The sequence below is a fragment of the Tubulanus polymorphus genome, chromosome 7, assembly GCF_964204645.1.
Source record: "Tubulanus polymorphus chromosome 7, tnTubPoly1.2, whole genome shotgun sequence".
NCBI classification, from domain to species: domain Eukaryota; kingdom Metazoa; phylum Nemertea; class Palaeonemertea; order Tubulaniformes; family Tubulanidae; genus Tubulanus; species Tubulanus polymorphus.
The window spans coordinates 10,562,624-10,577,446 of NC_134031.1; the positions used below are offsets into that span (position 1 = coordinate 10,562,624).

At 39.1% G+C, this 14,823-nt stretch overlaps 1 protein-coding gene across 1 annotated transcript in view; it reads right to left on the reverse strand.

Annotated features, from left to right (window-relative positions):
- LOC141909150 (E3 ubiquitin-protein ligase UBR4-like) overlaps window positions 1-14,823 on the reverse strand; it is a 200,331-nt gene that overhangs the window by 18,208 nt on the left and 167,300 nt on the right. The window contains exons 59-63 of the mRNA XM_074799535.1: window positions 12,583-12,691; window positions 12,162-12,344; window positions 11,843-11,927; window positions 8,457-8,584; window positions 5,312-5,441 (exon numbers count right to left, since the gene is read on the reverse strand). Coding sequence (XP_074655636.1) covers window positions 5,312-5,441; window positions 8,457-8,584; window positions 11,843-11,927; window positions 12,162-12,344; window positions 12,583-12,691 — 635 coding nt within the window. The remainder of the gene's footprint in view (window positions 1-5,311; window positions 5,442-8,456; window positions 8,585-11,842; window positions 11,928-12,161; window positions 12,345-12,582; window positions 12,692-14,823) is intronic.

The following is a 14,823-nucleotide window of genomic DNA, read 5'->3' on the forward strand; positions in this document are numbered from 1 at the left end:
TATCGGTAAAATACCAGTGACAGAAGAATACATGGTGATGGAGGAGGAAATCAGAAGTTGGCCAAACCTTGAAGGCATCAGCGCACCAGCCAAGATCGGAAAAGCAGTCAAGTTGCTTATCGGAAGCAATGTTCCTGATGCGTTCCTGCCGGTCCAAACAATCACCGGCCCCAGCGGCGGACCTTATGTGGTCAATACTAAACTCGGCTGGGTCACCTGGGGCATCGTCAGAAAAACTCGTCAGTCCATGGCTAAGGCTCACATGATAGTCACGAGTTCGATATCGGATAACCAGCAGTTGCGCGAAAACGATCGTCACCTGAAAGAAACGTTCAACCACGACTTTCCGGAAAGAATAATTGAAGACAGGCAGCAGTGGTCGCAAGAGGACAAAGCCTTCATGGATAAGATAAGCGGCAAAGTCGAGCTTGTGAACGGCCATTATTAGATACCTCTGCCTCTGAAGGACGTGAAGTTGCCAACAGGTCGATGGCCATGACTCGTTTGAGTAGCCTAAAGAGAAGGCTTAACGCCGACACGAAGTTCCGAGAAAATTACACGTCTTTCATGCAGTCAGTTATCAAAAAGGGATACGCTGAAATCGTGCCTGATTGCGAATTAAACAAAGAGACAGGCGCTTGGTACCTACCGCACCACGGGTGGACCACCCAAAGAAGAGCAAGATAAGACAGGTTTTCGATTGCGCGGCGAAGTACCATGGAGTTTCTCTAAATGATGCACATATGCAGGGACCCAATTTGACTAATGCCCTTGTCGGTTTTCTCCTCAGATTCAGGCAAAATCAAGTAGCGGTCACAGCGGACATCGAGGCAATGTTCCACCAAGTTTTAGTGCCTAAAGAAGACAGAGATTATCTTAGGTTCCTGTCGTGTAAAGACGGAGACCTCAATTCTGAGCCCACCTGTTACCGCATGAAAGTACACCTTTTCGGCAGTGTCTCATCGCCTACATGCGTAAATCTAGCCTTACGTCGTACAGCCGAGAATGGAGGCGTCGTAAGACCCGAAGCTGTAGAAGGAATTAAGCGTTCATTCTCCGTATATGACTGCCTGAAGACTCTCAATTCTGACGAAGAAGCCATCCGCATCCTGGGAGACATCATATACGTATGTCAGGAAGGCGGTTTCCACCTTCACAAATAAAAAGTAATAGTTGCACCGTCATGAAAGCGTTCTCACACGAAGAATGGTCACCAAGCGTCGATTTAGGCTTGGACAATACTCGACTACCAACAGAGCGTGCCCTAGGTGTCACCTGGGACGTCGAAAACGACAGTCTAACCTTTAACATTAGCTTGGATCGAAACAAACCTGCCACTCGTCAGGGTATTTTGTCAGTCATTAGTTCGGTTTATGACCCCTTAGGGCTAGTGTTGCCATATATTCTGCCAGCCAAGATCCTGCTGCAAGAGTTGTGCAGAGACAGCATCGGATGGGACGAAGCCATCACCCGAGACCAACAAAGGCGATTTGAAGCCTGGGCCGACGGAATTATTGCCCTAGAACTAGTCATGATTCCATGATGCCTCGCCCCTTAATGATCAGACGCGCTCAAGTACCAACTCCACTTCTTCACCGACGCAAGTAAAACGGGGTATGGCGTTGTTTGTTATTCGTGAGTAGCTGACCCGTCCGGCAACGTCACGTGTAGATTGGTAATCTCGAAATTTAGGGTTGCGCCTCTAAAGAAGATAACCATGCCACACATGGAGCTCACCGCTACGACTGTTGCAGTTCGTTTGCACAGCATGGAGCAAGAGAACTAGATATCGAGTTCGACAAAGTCTTCTACTGGACTGACGGAAAGAGTTCCTAAGATATATGATACGGCAAATGATACGGAGAGATACCAAACATTCGTGACGAACCGAGTAAATGTTTTAAGAGATGGCAGTCAAGTTTCTCAGTGGCGATATATCGACACAAAGCTCAACCCAGCAGACTTCGTCTCGAGAGGTTTGCAACCAAGCAAGTCCCCAGTAAAGGATGAGATCTGGTTTAACAGACCAGAATTCCTCATCAAAGACCAATCGGATTGGCCGCTTGACGTCGTGGATCGAAGTCAAGTCGACAGTAGCGTATTACACAGCCTATTGATAAGCTCATTGAACAATACTCAGATTGGTGGCGTCTGAAGCGTGGTGTGGCGTGGCTCCTACTGTTTGCAAAAAGACTCCGTAAATTGGCCGAGGTAAGAAAACTTTGCCCGCGAAAAAACCCCCTGGAGCGACAACCGCGTTCCTAAATCGATCCGTCATAGAGGAGGCAGAGTTGCTCCTAGTAAGGCATTCGCAACGGAAGACCTTCAGCTCCGAGCACGAGCAGCTGAAAACAGATGCACGGGTAAAACGAGCTAGCCAGCTGCAAGGTCTCGACGTTAACTGAACGATGAAGTGATTCGGGTCAGTGGTCGTCTTGAATGCGCAAATAGTGCCTTTCGACCAGAAACACCAAATTGTATTATCAAAAACCTCTCGCATAAGACCCGCACAGAGCCATAGGGCACATGGGCAAGAATTCTATCCTGCGATATGTGAGGCAAAGGTTCTGGATTACTCATTGCGCCGGCGTAATCAAATCAATAATAGCGAAGTGCGTCGATTGCCGGAAATATCCTGACGATAAGGTCGACCAAAAGATGGCCGACTTACCGAAAGAGCGTTTAGTGGCCGACAAACAACAGTTGTCAAACACCGGCGTGGATTACTTCAGCCCCTTCGATGTAAAAGCTGGGCGCAGCGTTGCGAAGCGCTATGGCGTCGTTTTAACGTTTATGGCCAGCAGGGTCATTCACCTGTAAGTCGCGAATTCGTTAGATACGGATTCATGTATCAACGCTATAAGGCGCTTTATATCTAGGCGTGGGGCGATTGAAAAAATTCGGTCTGATAACGGCACCAACCTAGTTGGCCCCAGTGCCGACATGAAGCGTGCGTTGGTGAGTCTGGATAAGGATAAGATATCACGGTTTTGCCTCGAAAAGCATTTCGAGTGGAGGTTTAACCCTCCGCAAGCCTCACATTTCGGCGGAACGAATGATGAGATCGGCACGCAAAATTCTGTTCCACTTGTTGGGCGGACAATCGAAAGCCCTGAATGACAAAATGCTTAGCACAGCGTTTTGCGAAGCGGAGTCGATACTCAACAAACGTCTGCTGTATGACCTGGACATGAACAACCCTAACGATTCGAGACCCATCACACCAAATCATCGCTCCGAATCCGAAATCAGATTTCCCAATCGGCATCTTCTCGAAAGAAGATGGGTATGAGAAGCCTAGATGGCGTCAGGTTCAATACTTGGCATCATTGTTCTGGAAAAGATGGTGTGAGGAATATATGGCGCTGCTTCAAGTTTGGTCAAAATTGTCTCGGTCGCGTCGAAACGTCGCAGTTGGGGACGTTGGCCTCATTATGGATTCATCAGTGCATAACTCATGGGCCCACAGTAGGGTAGTCAGAGTTGAGCGTGACTCTAAAGGTTATCTTCGAGCTGCATCCATGAAAACAGCACTTAGTGAATTCCGCAGACCGGTAGCCAAGCTATGCGTATTAGTAGAAGCAGACTAGCTGTAAGACTTTGCGCCCTCGTACCTAGCATTTAATCTGTCATTTTAACTATGTTGCTGCAATAACTCGTGTTTTAGGACAATCGGTTTGCTCTACCTATTAAAACAAGTGCACTGTTTTTTAAATTCTTTATACATGTAATCTATATTGTATTTTAGTAGTTATGTAGTGATCTAGTTTAGTATAATCGATGCAAGGATTCTACCCCCTTTAAGGAGGTTTTTTAGTGTTTTGAGTTGCATTTATGTGGTTGTGTTAAGTGAAATAAGTCATAATTTGCTGTATGTTTAGAGTCGTCGAAGCATTTAAGCGGTTATGTAAGGATGTCATAGGACCTAGCCCTATTGGGGGGCTGGTGTGTTGCGGCAAATTCTTCCCTTGTTTTAGTGTTTGGCCTGGGTGGTGGTGTTGCGCCACCTGGTGTGCGGAAGTGGTGATGGTTTTGCTTCGTGGCAATTTGGATCAATCGTCTCTTTAGTTTTTTAGCGTACATCTTTTTAGAAGTTTTAGACCGTCATATGTTTTGGTAAGACGTTTTACGACTCACATATATTATCTAAAACATTTGCCATTCTTTCTGAGTAGTTATATTTTTGTACTAAGCGTTTGAGTTTGCCTTCAGAGCCTTTCTCTAAAGTTTTTGAGACTTTGATTTTAGTGCCTTATGATATCCATAGATGGCAACACCTGTTTGTCAGTTTTTGAATATGTTTGATATGCAATTTTTAGTAAATGCTTTATTTTGTTTGACTTGCAGTCAATCGTGACATTTCATTTAAAGAAGAATAAACTACGCTACGCATTGCAAACAAAGTGATCGTGTTTTAGTGGATTGATTCAGTTGCACGAGGAACAGTGAGTAACTAATTAGTGTTTGGCAGGCAAGAAGTAATATACTTAGAAAGAAGGGAATTGCGAGGAGAAAAGCCATTATTTAAATTGGTACTAATATCTGAGTGACGAGTAATTAGGGCAGACTCAACTATGTGGCGTTTAGTGTAATTGCTGGAAGTATAAATAATTTCGGCTTTATCAAAATTAAAACGATGACCAGTGTTCCAAACGTGATTGGCTACGCCAATAGCTGGTTTTTGATTTATTATATCCTTTTCGTGTTCCGAAATTCGAGTTTATAAACCACAACCAGTTTCTCCAAAGTACATTTTATCACAGCCAAAGCTAGGAATTTTGTAAACTCTGCAGTCCAAAGGTTTAGATTGATTGTTTTTTACCTAAGTCTTGCTAATTTTGTTTTCATACATGAAAATGATTTGTTTATCCAATAAAGGGAGAGAGTGACGAAAATTTTCCAAAACAGGTACATACGGAACTACAATGAATTCTGAAATGTGTTTTTTATTTTCTGGAGGTTTAGAATTAAAGAAAGTACGTTAAGCCTTAGAAATAGCGATTTTCAAAATGTGATCAGGGTAAGCCAATTTTTTAAGACAGTTGGATATATGGTCAAATTCAGCCGAAAGGAAGGTTTCATCACAGATCTGCAGTGCACGAAGAAAGAGGCCTTGAGCGAGACCAATTTTGATTGATTTAGCAGAAAACGAAAATAAACACGTTATCCTCTGTATATAAACCCCTATTTTTAGTCAATATCTCACACCTGACGATGATCTCTAGTGTGAGATCGAAACGTCGTGTTTTTATATTTTAGATTGTTTCAATTAAAAAATTCTCGATTTTAGATCTTATTATATATCATTTACCTTTAGTTGGGAGTTCTTTTCGCCAAGCAAGGTATGATGAATCGGGGTCACCACTGAGCCAATTTTTAGCATCGACATGCAAGTCGGAACCAGTCGTTTTTACACTGCTTCTGAAATCCTTACTCTTTTCCTGTAAAAGACGAATTACAAGTTAATTTCCAATATGAATGATCCGATATGAACTCAAACAAGACGTTATGCATGTGACCAGGTGACATCATCATTATCGGGAAAACTTTTCGCAATGATGTTAAAGAACAGGACCAATTGTTTTGAAACAGTAATTTCTATCCTTAAAGGAGTGACATTTTAACACGTTCGCTGCCACCTAGCGGATTGACCTCCGGTCGCCATTGCCAACGCTAATTTTTGACAATTTAAATGCCGCCAGCACTATTTGTACATTGATAAATAAATACAATGATCTATTTTAGTGTAAAAAACCAATGACAAGATAACTCGTCACTGGCACTGGTGAAGAGATCCTCAATTTTTTCTTGTCCCCATTGCCAGTGTGAAAAATCAAATAAAAATCTAAAGGAATAAAAGTTTTATTGTAAAAATGATATAGAATGATTGAAGTCGTTATTTTCTCCAAATATTGGACGGAAAAGAAGCTAAAGTTCATTGCTTTCTGAAGATTTTTTTGAAAAAATTTCGAGTGTGCACCAGACTTGAGTTACCCCCATAACTAATATCTTAGTCTCTCCATACTACCAGAAAATTGTTAGCTGGTTTCTCGCCTCTGCGAGGTCATTCATAACGCTATGAAATGACATTGAATCGATGACGATATAACTCGTCATGGCAAACTGCGGTGCACCCACCATGACGATTTATCTTGTCAGCGGCAGCGAACGTGTTAACGAGATATATCCAATTTTCACCAGCATGTGTTTATTTTTCCTTATAAAAGAACATACACAGTTAGACTTAAGACCAAGACCGGAAATAAAAAATATCCCACAATTCTTTTTTTCAGGACTAATAACCTGCTAGCACTTTCTGGCTGACTATTCCTTTAGGTTTACGTTTGATGCTCTATCTAATCATTCCAGCTTCTAGCTTCTCATCACTGAAAGCCTTTTAACATTAACTGGCAAGTATGATTTTGGAAAACTTCATAACTCAGTAGATCATAGGGATAACCCTACATATGAAAGCTCTTTTCACAAGGTTTCAAATGAACCCAAGATTGCAAACTTTGGGGGTTCCTTCAGGGTCTGACCCCTAGGTCAGTGACCCCTAAGGTCATTAATATCGTCAGGTCAGCCATAATCAGCACTATCATCAGATTCATCCCACGATGAATTATCATCAGAATCATTCATAACTATGTCCAAAATATCAGTCAAACTCCATAGAGAGCATTTTTAGTGCATTGGCCAATACTACTGATGATTTTCTAAACTTCAGAAACCCGACCCATGTGACACCTGTTTCTATACCCCTTTCCTGCTTTCTAAGACATTGCAGGCTGTCTGGATCTGCTCACAGGAAAATGAGTTGGAATGCTTCACAGAAATCAATACTTGTCTATTCTATTCACTATAGCTATTTTATTCAAATCGGTCGCCATGGACCGATTGCCGGTTAGAGGGTTGAAGCAAATGAATAACAGCCACAGCAAAACTTCTCCGTGAAAATTGTATTCATATAAGTAGCACAGATGGCAGGAACGAATGCCGCTGATCAATTTTTTCCACTTGTCTTATTGAATTGAATGGGGAATATAATTAAATTGGACTTGGTGTAATTTTGTTCAATAAAATAAAATTGAATTGGATTTGATATTTTTGCAGGATAAAACTTGATTGAATTTACAATTTTAGCTCATGGCTAATTAGCATATCAAGGTCATCCATCTGATATGAGAAAAAGTTATTTTTCCCGACCCTTGCGCATTTGTCAAGGACAGAGATGAAAACGGGCAAATCCAAAAGGTCGGAAATGTCAATTTTAATAAATGAAACTAGTGTTCGCAATGACCAGTTATACCACATTTAGAAAATTTTTTGAAAATTTACCATCAATTGACCCAATCTCCGCGAAGTTGAGCCACAAAATCAACTATCAAATTGAATTGCACTGGAAGCATCTGAAACATGGTAACAGTCCCAGACGCAGCCACAAGTCTAAAACCCGGCCCGACCTTAGCCAAACGTCAGATAACACGGGCCGGTTCTGCGTCTGCGATCGGTTTTTTCCATGTTATGCACACAATCAATACAATGTTAATGATTCAAATACATATAATTATTGATTCAATTTGTACTGTCTTCTTGACCCGAGATCGGGAAAACACATATAATGAATGCTTTTATGGTTTGCAGCGCTTTTACAGCCACTGTGATCTACCGCTCTAATGATCTACCGATCTACCAAACTTTGTGACCCGGATTTACACTGTTCTCAAGAATGATGGAAGTGAAACTAAAAGGTTGGAAATCCGTCTTTGGATGGACGATTTTCATCCATAGTGCAAATAAAAATTCCTCCATAACACCAAATCAACAAAAAATTTCACAGAAATCGATCTTGAGATACAAATTTATATCTTAAAAAAAACCCTGAAGTAAACAGCAGACAAAACCGCCGTTTCATGTGAACACCAGCTGATTTCGGCGGCTATGCCAATCATAGAGGGGACTATGATTTCATATTCGATTTTTAACACATTCGCTGCTGATGAAGAGATAATTCATCATGGTGGATGTACCGCAGTTTACCATGAGGAATCATCGATTCAACGTCAACAACCTGACAGAGGCGAGAAACAAGATAAGAATTGTCTGGCAGCATAAAAGACAAAGATACCATTTATGGGGAGTAACTCAATTATGATGCACATTTTTTTAAAAATAAGTAACCAAAAAGTATGAATTTCAACTTCTTTTCTGGCCAAGATTTAGAGAGAATATATTGACTTAAATCATTCTATATCATTTAGATTTCTGTTTGATTTTCCACACTTTTCACTGGAAATAGGGGCAGGAAAAAAGAGAGATCTCTTCACCATAGCCAGTGACGAGTCTCTCATTGGTTTCTTTTTGTACTAACATAGATCCGATAAATGTTTGGATTTTCGATTTTCAGTTAACTTGTCTAGAAATGTCTAGGATTTCTATAATATGGAGTGAAATACCTTTGATTTCTTATTCAAAGGAATATCAGGTTTGATGATGTGATGCAGAATCCGTAGACAGGGCAAAGTTATACTCTCCATAACAACTGGATTTTTTATCCTGATGCTTGACAAGAAAAGCTGCAGTACTGAAAAACAAAAACAAAAATCAACATTAAACACATTTGCTACCTCTTTCATTCATAGTGAACTGGTAACTTGAAATGAGAAAAAGTGACCGAATGCCTACACTAATGACTTTTCAATGAGTAGAAGTACAGATTTTCTTGGAAATACAATGGAAAAAAATAAGTGTGAAATCTGTATTGGGTTGAATTCAAATCATGGGAGAAAACTTACTTTTGGCAAATAATTAAGATAGAAATATCAAGAAAAAAACATTTAAATAAATTTCCCATGGGCACAGTGTGGTTTACCTTGAAAGCTAAATGTTGTTTGGGGTAAGAGCATTGCTTAAAAAATCATTTTAATTCGTGACTTCAAAGTTCTACAAGTTTAAATATTGTATTTTATCTTACTTAAAGGATTATTTTGTAGTCAAATAAGACCAAAGATATACATTTGTTTCTGGTCCACATCCAAAATTTTGTAGGGTACAGGTAGGCGCAGCATGGAAACTATTTTATATTTTCAAAGAAATATTTTTCATAACATGAAAAAATATTCAAATAAAATTCATATGATGTCACCACAGGGACCTGACAAAAAAAAAATTTTTGACCCCAGTATCCTAGGTACTATATATAAAAAAACGTTTTTTTTATATAGTACCTAGGATACTGGGGACAAATTTTTTTTGTCAGGTCCCTGTGGATGTCACATATCAGAGGGTGGCTGAATGTAGCCTGGTTCCAGTAAGTGTAAAACATATAGCTTAATGGAAGCAGTCCCATAAAACAAAATGCTGGGTTATTCATGTAGGATGGAGATAATTATATTTTTTCAGTGACATTTTTATATGCAATATTCACTAAAATTTGGCGAAAATGCATCTAGAACGTTTCTATTTTCAAAATTTTCTTGGGAGAGGCCCCCAAAACACGAACAGGGACTTCCTGCCTATGGCGCTTGCAGTGGCCATAGATGCAATCAAACAAGTTCCACCGTCTCTAAATTTCAACCTACCAAAAAGAGAGGCTGCATACAGGCCTGCTCGATATATATTGAAATGACTGTTTGTACAAAGTAGCTGAAGTACTTAGAAGATTTTACGATGGCGCATGGGTATTATGAATATTCTCTTGTAAATGCTGGTCACCAGTGACCGTGATACCACGAAGTGAAGATGTTGTACACGGAAAGGAAAGGATTACGGTGGCGTTGGTGAATGTTGGTTGGTTGTGACAAAATTGTTCAGACAGTTTTAGGTGGTAATTAGTACGGAAACGTAACGACCATGGTCGACTTATTCGATGAAATCAGGCCTATGTGATATCCAAATTTTGACTTTCTTATTCTCCAGACCTCCCTGATATAGAAATAAAAAATTTTGGTGGTACGAAAGTGCAATCACAGCGCCGACGGCGACAGAGCCGTGTCAGAGATCGGCGGAGTGAAAATTGAGGTGGCAAACACGAAGAAGTAGGCTATTGCGCTACTTGAATCGCGAAAACTCCTGGCGCGGCCCCGACGCTTTTCGTTGATTAAGTAATACAAATATCATGCAATGGGTTTTCACAATCTACCGCCGGTATTTACCGGACTTCAATATCACTCCATAATTCAAAGAAACTTCGAAATATCGAATCGGAACACTTCCGGTAGATATCCGCGGCTGCTTAACCGGGAAACTTATTTATTTCAATAGATATTGATAGGATCCATCATCTTCACCCGTCAAGGGATTCGAACCCACTAAGCTAAAGCCGTGCCAATCGGGTCGGGCCTATCACAGCGCTTGTAACAAACCACATTAGGCTTCTGTGGAATTTCCCAGTAAATGGGCCAATCAGCGAACACGTAGCGAACGCGGAAGTATTGTCGCGTGTTGATACATGACATCATGCGCAAAAGCGCCAGCAATGAAATCACGATAATCCACGTGAACAGCTGCTGATATTTCAGATAAACCAATCACAGGGAAGACACAACTTCCTGATTGGCTGATGAAAATTGAAATTTTTTCCGATTTAATTTTCATGAAAAATGCAGAAAATGCATTTTTATGAAACCCTATTTCAAAGTTCTGCTCGCTACGATTCCAAGAATGGATTACGCTTAAATACGTGATTTGTTCGAATATGCCCTCACTTGGCAAGCAAAAGTGCCTTTTGTGTGGAAACCATGTCATTTAAATTCGCTCCATTTGTATAGTAATAGGCTCAGCCTACGGCTGGCCTAAAAACTTGGCAGCTTTTCATGAGTATAAAGATACATGAATTGGGCAACAAGGTAAGTATTAATGTCAAGTAGTTTTATAATCTTCAAGCATTTAAAAAGAGGAGTAGTGTGAGCTAAATAATGCGATTTAGATATCAATTGAATAGCTTTCTTTTGTAAGTTATAAGGGTTTTAAAAAAGAAACATATGTGTTACCCCAGATAATGTTACAATAGCTTAGGTGACCAAAAAAAATGAATAGTACATTTGTCTAAGTACATTTTGAGACAAAAATTTAGATAGTTTACCAATGATACCAATAAATCTTGCTAATTTTTTGGTAATTTGTGTGATGTGGGATTTCGATTTCCAGTTTAAAGTGCTATCTATCTGAATACCAAGGAATTTAGTCTCGTGAACTTGGGACAATCTAGCGTCATTGAGATACATATATTGACAGAGTCTTTGAGTTTAGCACAGCTTAATACCATACAGTGTGTTTTAGTTAAATTCAGTGATAGCCTATTTGCACGAAACCAAATATCTAATTTGGATAATTCGGAATTTACAATTTCAGTTAGAGTATGAATATTATTATGGCTGGCAAAAACATTAGTATCATCGGCAAACAAAATGAGATTAAAAAGGTCAGAAACTTTATCAATATCATTGATATATAATAGAAAAAGGATTGGTCCCAAAATTGAACCTTGTGGGACTCCACATGATACTGGACAAGGTTTTGAAATAGTGTCATTAAGAGAAACTTTCTGCCACCTATCAGTAAAGTAGTGGTACACCCGTTATTCAACACACTAGGGTGGAATTTTTCAACATTTTCCAAATTATCTCCAGCACTATAGGGTATTGATTAGTCAACACTGAAAGGGTTAAAAGGAATCTGGCATTATTTGATGCGTGTAGAGCGCTAACAAAAAAGTCCTGTTTCAAGTCCAACCACTCAATATCCAAAGATGAGCTGTTTAGTGGAGGGATGGATTTAGATCTTAACAATTTCCTTAAGTTTTAAGAATGAAATCACCATGGTGATAGAATGTGTAACTTACCAGCTCTCAGTCTTAGTTCCCAACAGCTGTCCTCTTTCTGCACACTACTGGCAAGCAACAAAATCTCATGTCGAACTGATGCTCCCTAAAAACAATCATATCTCACTATTGATGCATTAGAAGAAAATTGATTTTACCACATCAGGGATATGTCATGCAGACAGTTCCACAAGTTTGATTTGCATTATTTATTTTGTATGACCAACCACTGATGAGTGCCATTCTTTAGATTATTCGTTTATCATTGTCCATGAGCAATATCAATAAGTTTCAAAATTTTAGCATTTTTGTATTTCAAAATTAGTGTTTTAATGCTTACCAGGTCTGGATTGGCAAGATAGCCATGCATTGCATTAGTAATACGATCCATCAACATAGTATTCAACATGTCAGTTGCTTCTCGATTATCTTTGGTGAGTAGACAGAGCAAATGGCGAACGTCTGTACGCACTGATGCTGTTCCACGTCGTAGGTTATATTCAATCAGATCCTTGATCAATCCCTAAAAAAGAAGGAAATCTTCAAAATAGTGACACCGTCAGTCGCAAGATAGGATAAGAAGCGATGATTATTCAGATTTGTCACTACTGCTGAGTAGATCTGGTAAATGGAGTGAAGCCAGAACGGCGTTGCTGAAAGGCTCTTCCATTGATGGATACCTTTTGCTGTATTTGCACCTCTCGGCACAGATCGGAGGCTGGCACGATGAACAGATATGTGATGGTGACAGTTATAATTACCTCAGCACAAAGTAGCTGCCTGATACTCGTATTAGTCGCGAGAGCTCGCAGTAATGTTATTGAATGATCCACAGTAGCACTCGCACATCCATAACATCGACCTGATGATCTAGAAAGATACATGAATTCAAATTTCAAAAGCCTGTCAATGAAACAAAATGCATAGTCTCTAACCAATAGAGTAACATTTTCATCAGAAATCACAAACTGAAAATATTACTGAAAAAACTATAGAAAACTTTAAACATGTGGCCAGTTCTCCAGCCCCGGCAGGTTTGAATGACAAAGATCGTTTTTCATTAGACTGGCTGAGACAGTCTGTTCTGCAAACATTAACAATAACCCTGATAGATCATCTTTGCTTTACAACTGTCAGAGAATGTCAAGTAAAGATAGGCTGAAAAGTCTTCGAGAGATCTGTCAATTGATGATGATGATGATGAAGGACACTACACTTTTCATATTCGCTTTTAATAAATCAATGATGCAATATATCTGTGGGTTACTATATTTGAAAGGCTGAATCCAAGAACATGTCTATCGCACTTTTGAGCCCAAACGTCTACTTTTACTTAGTAGCCACTTGAGAACAATAAGCAATTAACGATATCAGATACTTTTCCAGTAGTACACATTTCAAAACAGTCACTCTGAAGTAGTATTCCTTTCAATTTGGTTGGTTTTCTATAGTGGCTGTTTCGAAGAGTCTACTATTGAAAAGTGACCATTTTAAAACATCTGGTTTCGATAGTGCACACTAGCAGTAGAGGTGACTGTAAAACCACCCATCTGTCAACAGTGACTTTGTGATAGTAACTCTTACCATAACAGCTACTCTCAAAACACATCGTTTCTAAAAGCCAACTATTGAAAAGTGACCATTTTGAGATGGCATGGTAATTTCCTGTTCAAAATAGCAGCATCTGTTAAAGATTTGCAGTGATACTTGACAGGTTCAAAGGTACTGTTAAACCCTATCTGCTTTGTATACAGAACTCTGTATGCTTTGAATACAGTTCTGTGAATAGAAAATCAAAGTTTTTGAGTTGCTGAGAATCCCCTAAATTATATCAACATGGATTAAATCCATTAATACGAAAATATAGTGCCAGTCCTAGAATTTTTAGAATTTTAAGACTTGCGATTATAAAACATTCTGGTGCGTTCATAAATCTTTGATTTTGTAGAAAAGAAAGACAAAAAATAAATTTTTCTTTTAGGCTTAATTTGTTTTTAAGGGTATATGAGAGAGGAATATACAAATAAAATCATATGTTCAGAAAATGAATTACGAAAAAAATGTATCTAAAATACTTAGAATTAACCTTGAATTTATTGTTTATTTCGATACAAACGATTTTTAAGTAATCCATGTGATGTTCACTTTGTCACCCGGTTCTCTGCTTGTTCGTTCTTGAATATCGTTTTATCGCTTGCTAGAAGTGATAACCTCATCAAAATCTTATTTCGTAGTTATATAGTTTGGTTGAAAGGAAATTACCAACTATTATGAAAGATCAAAGGGTTAGCGTATAAGAGTTGAGTGTTGAGATGTTCACGTAATTTTGAAATCAGCAAATTCATTTGATAGAGAAAAGTTTGTTTGGCTTAAGAAGTGAAAGAAATGTGATAGACTGTAATTTCAGTTTCACATACTTTCCTACTTTGTTGAGTTAATTGTTTATATAGGTTATCAAAAACTCAGCAGCAGCTATCGGTCAGCAGGTCAATTACACTGGCTAACTAGACAGTGATTGATGAACGAATGAACTAACTGCACTAACCACCTAAAGACCATGAACCAAAAGTAATTACCTCTCTTAATAGTAATAAACTTAGCACCGCAATATCTCTATGAGACTTTATTTTATTTTTACGAATCGATGAACCAATGAATCGCTGAATTATAAGATAATCGTCAGTTTTCTCCAACTAAACTCTTTTTCTCAAATTATCGTAAACCAACGTTACCAATACTTCAATTTGTAAGCGAATGCGGGCTAGAACCAACAAGGGTACCGCTTTAAGGTGCAGATATACAGGGAATCCCTCTCATAGCGACAAACTCGGTTGTATATCCCTTCTGTGCCGAAAAGTTAATAATTTTCGATCTAAACGGCTACAGGACCCGAAGAAGTCGAATAAAATACTCCAAAATTTGTTAACTGTAGATAAATGAAGAAATTCCACAATAGAATTTTGTATCATGAAATTTATTAAAGTTGAACCACAACGTTTCGG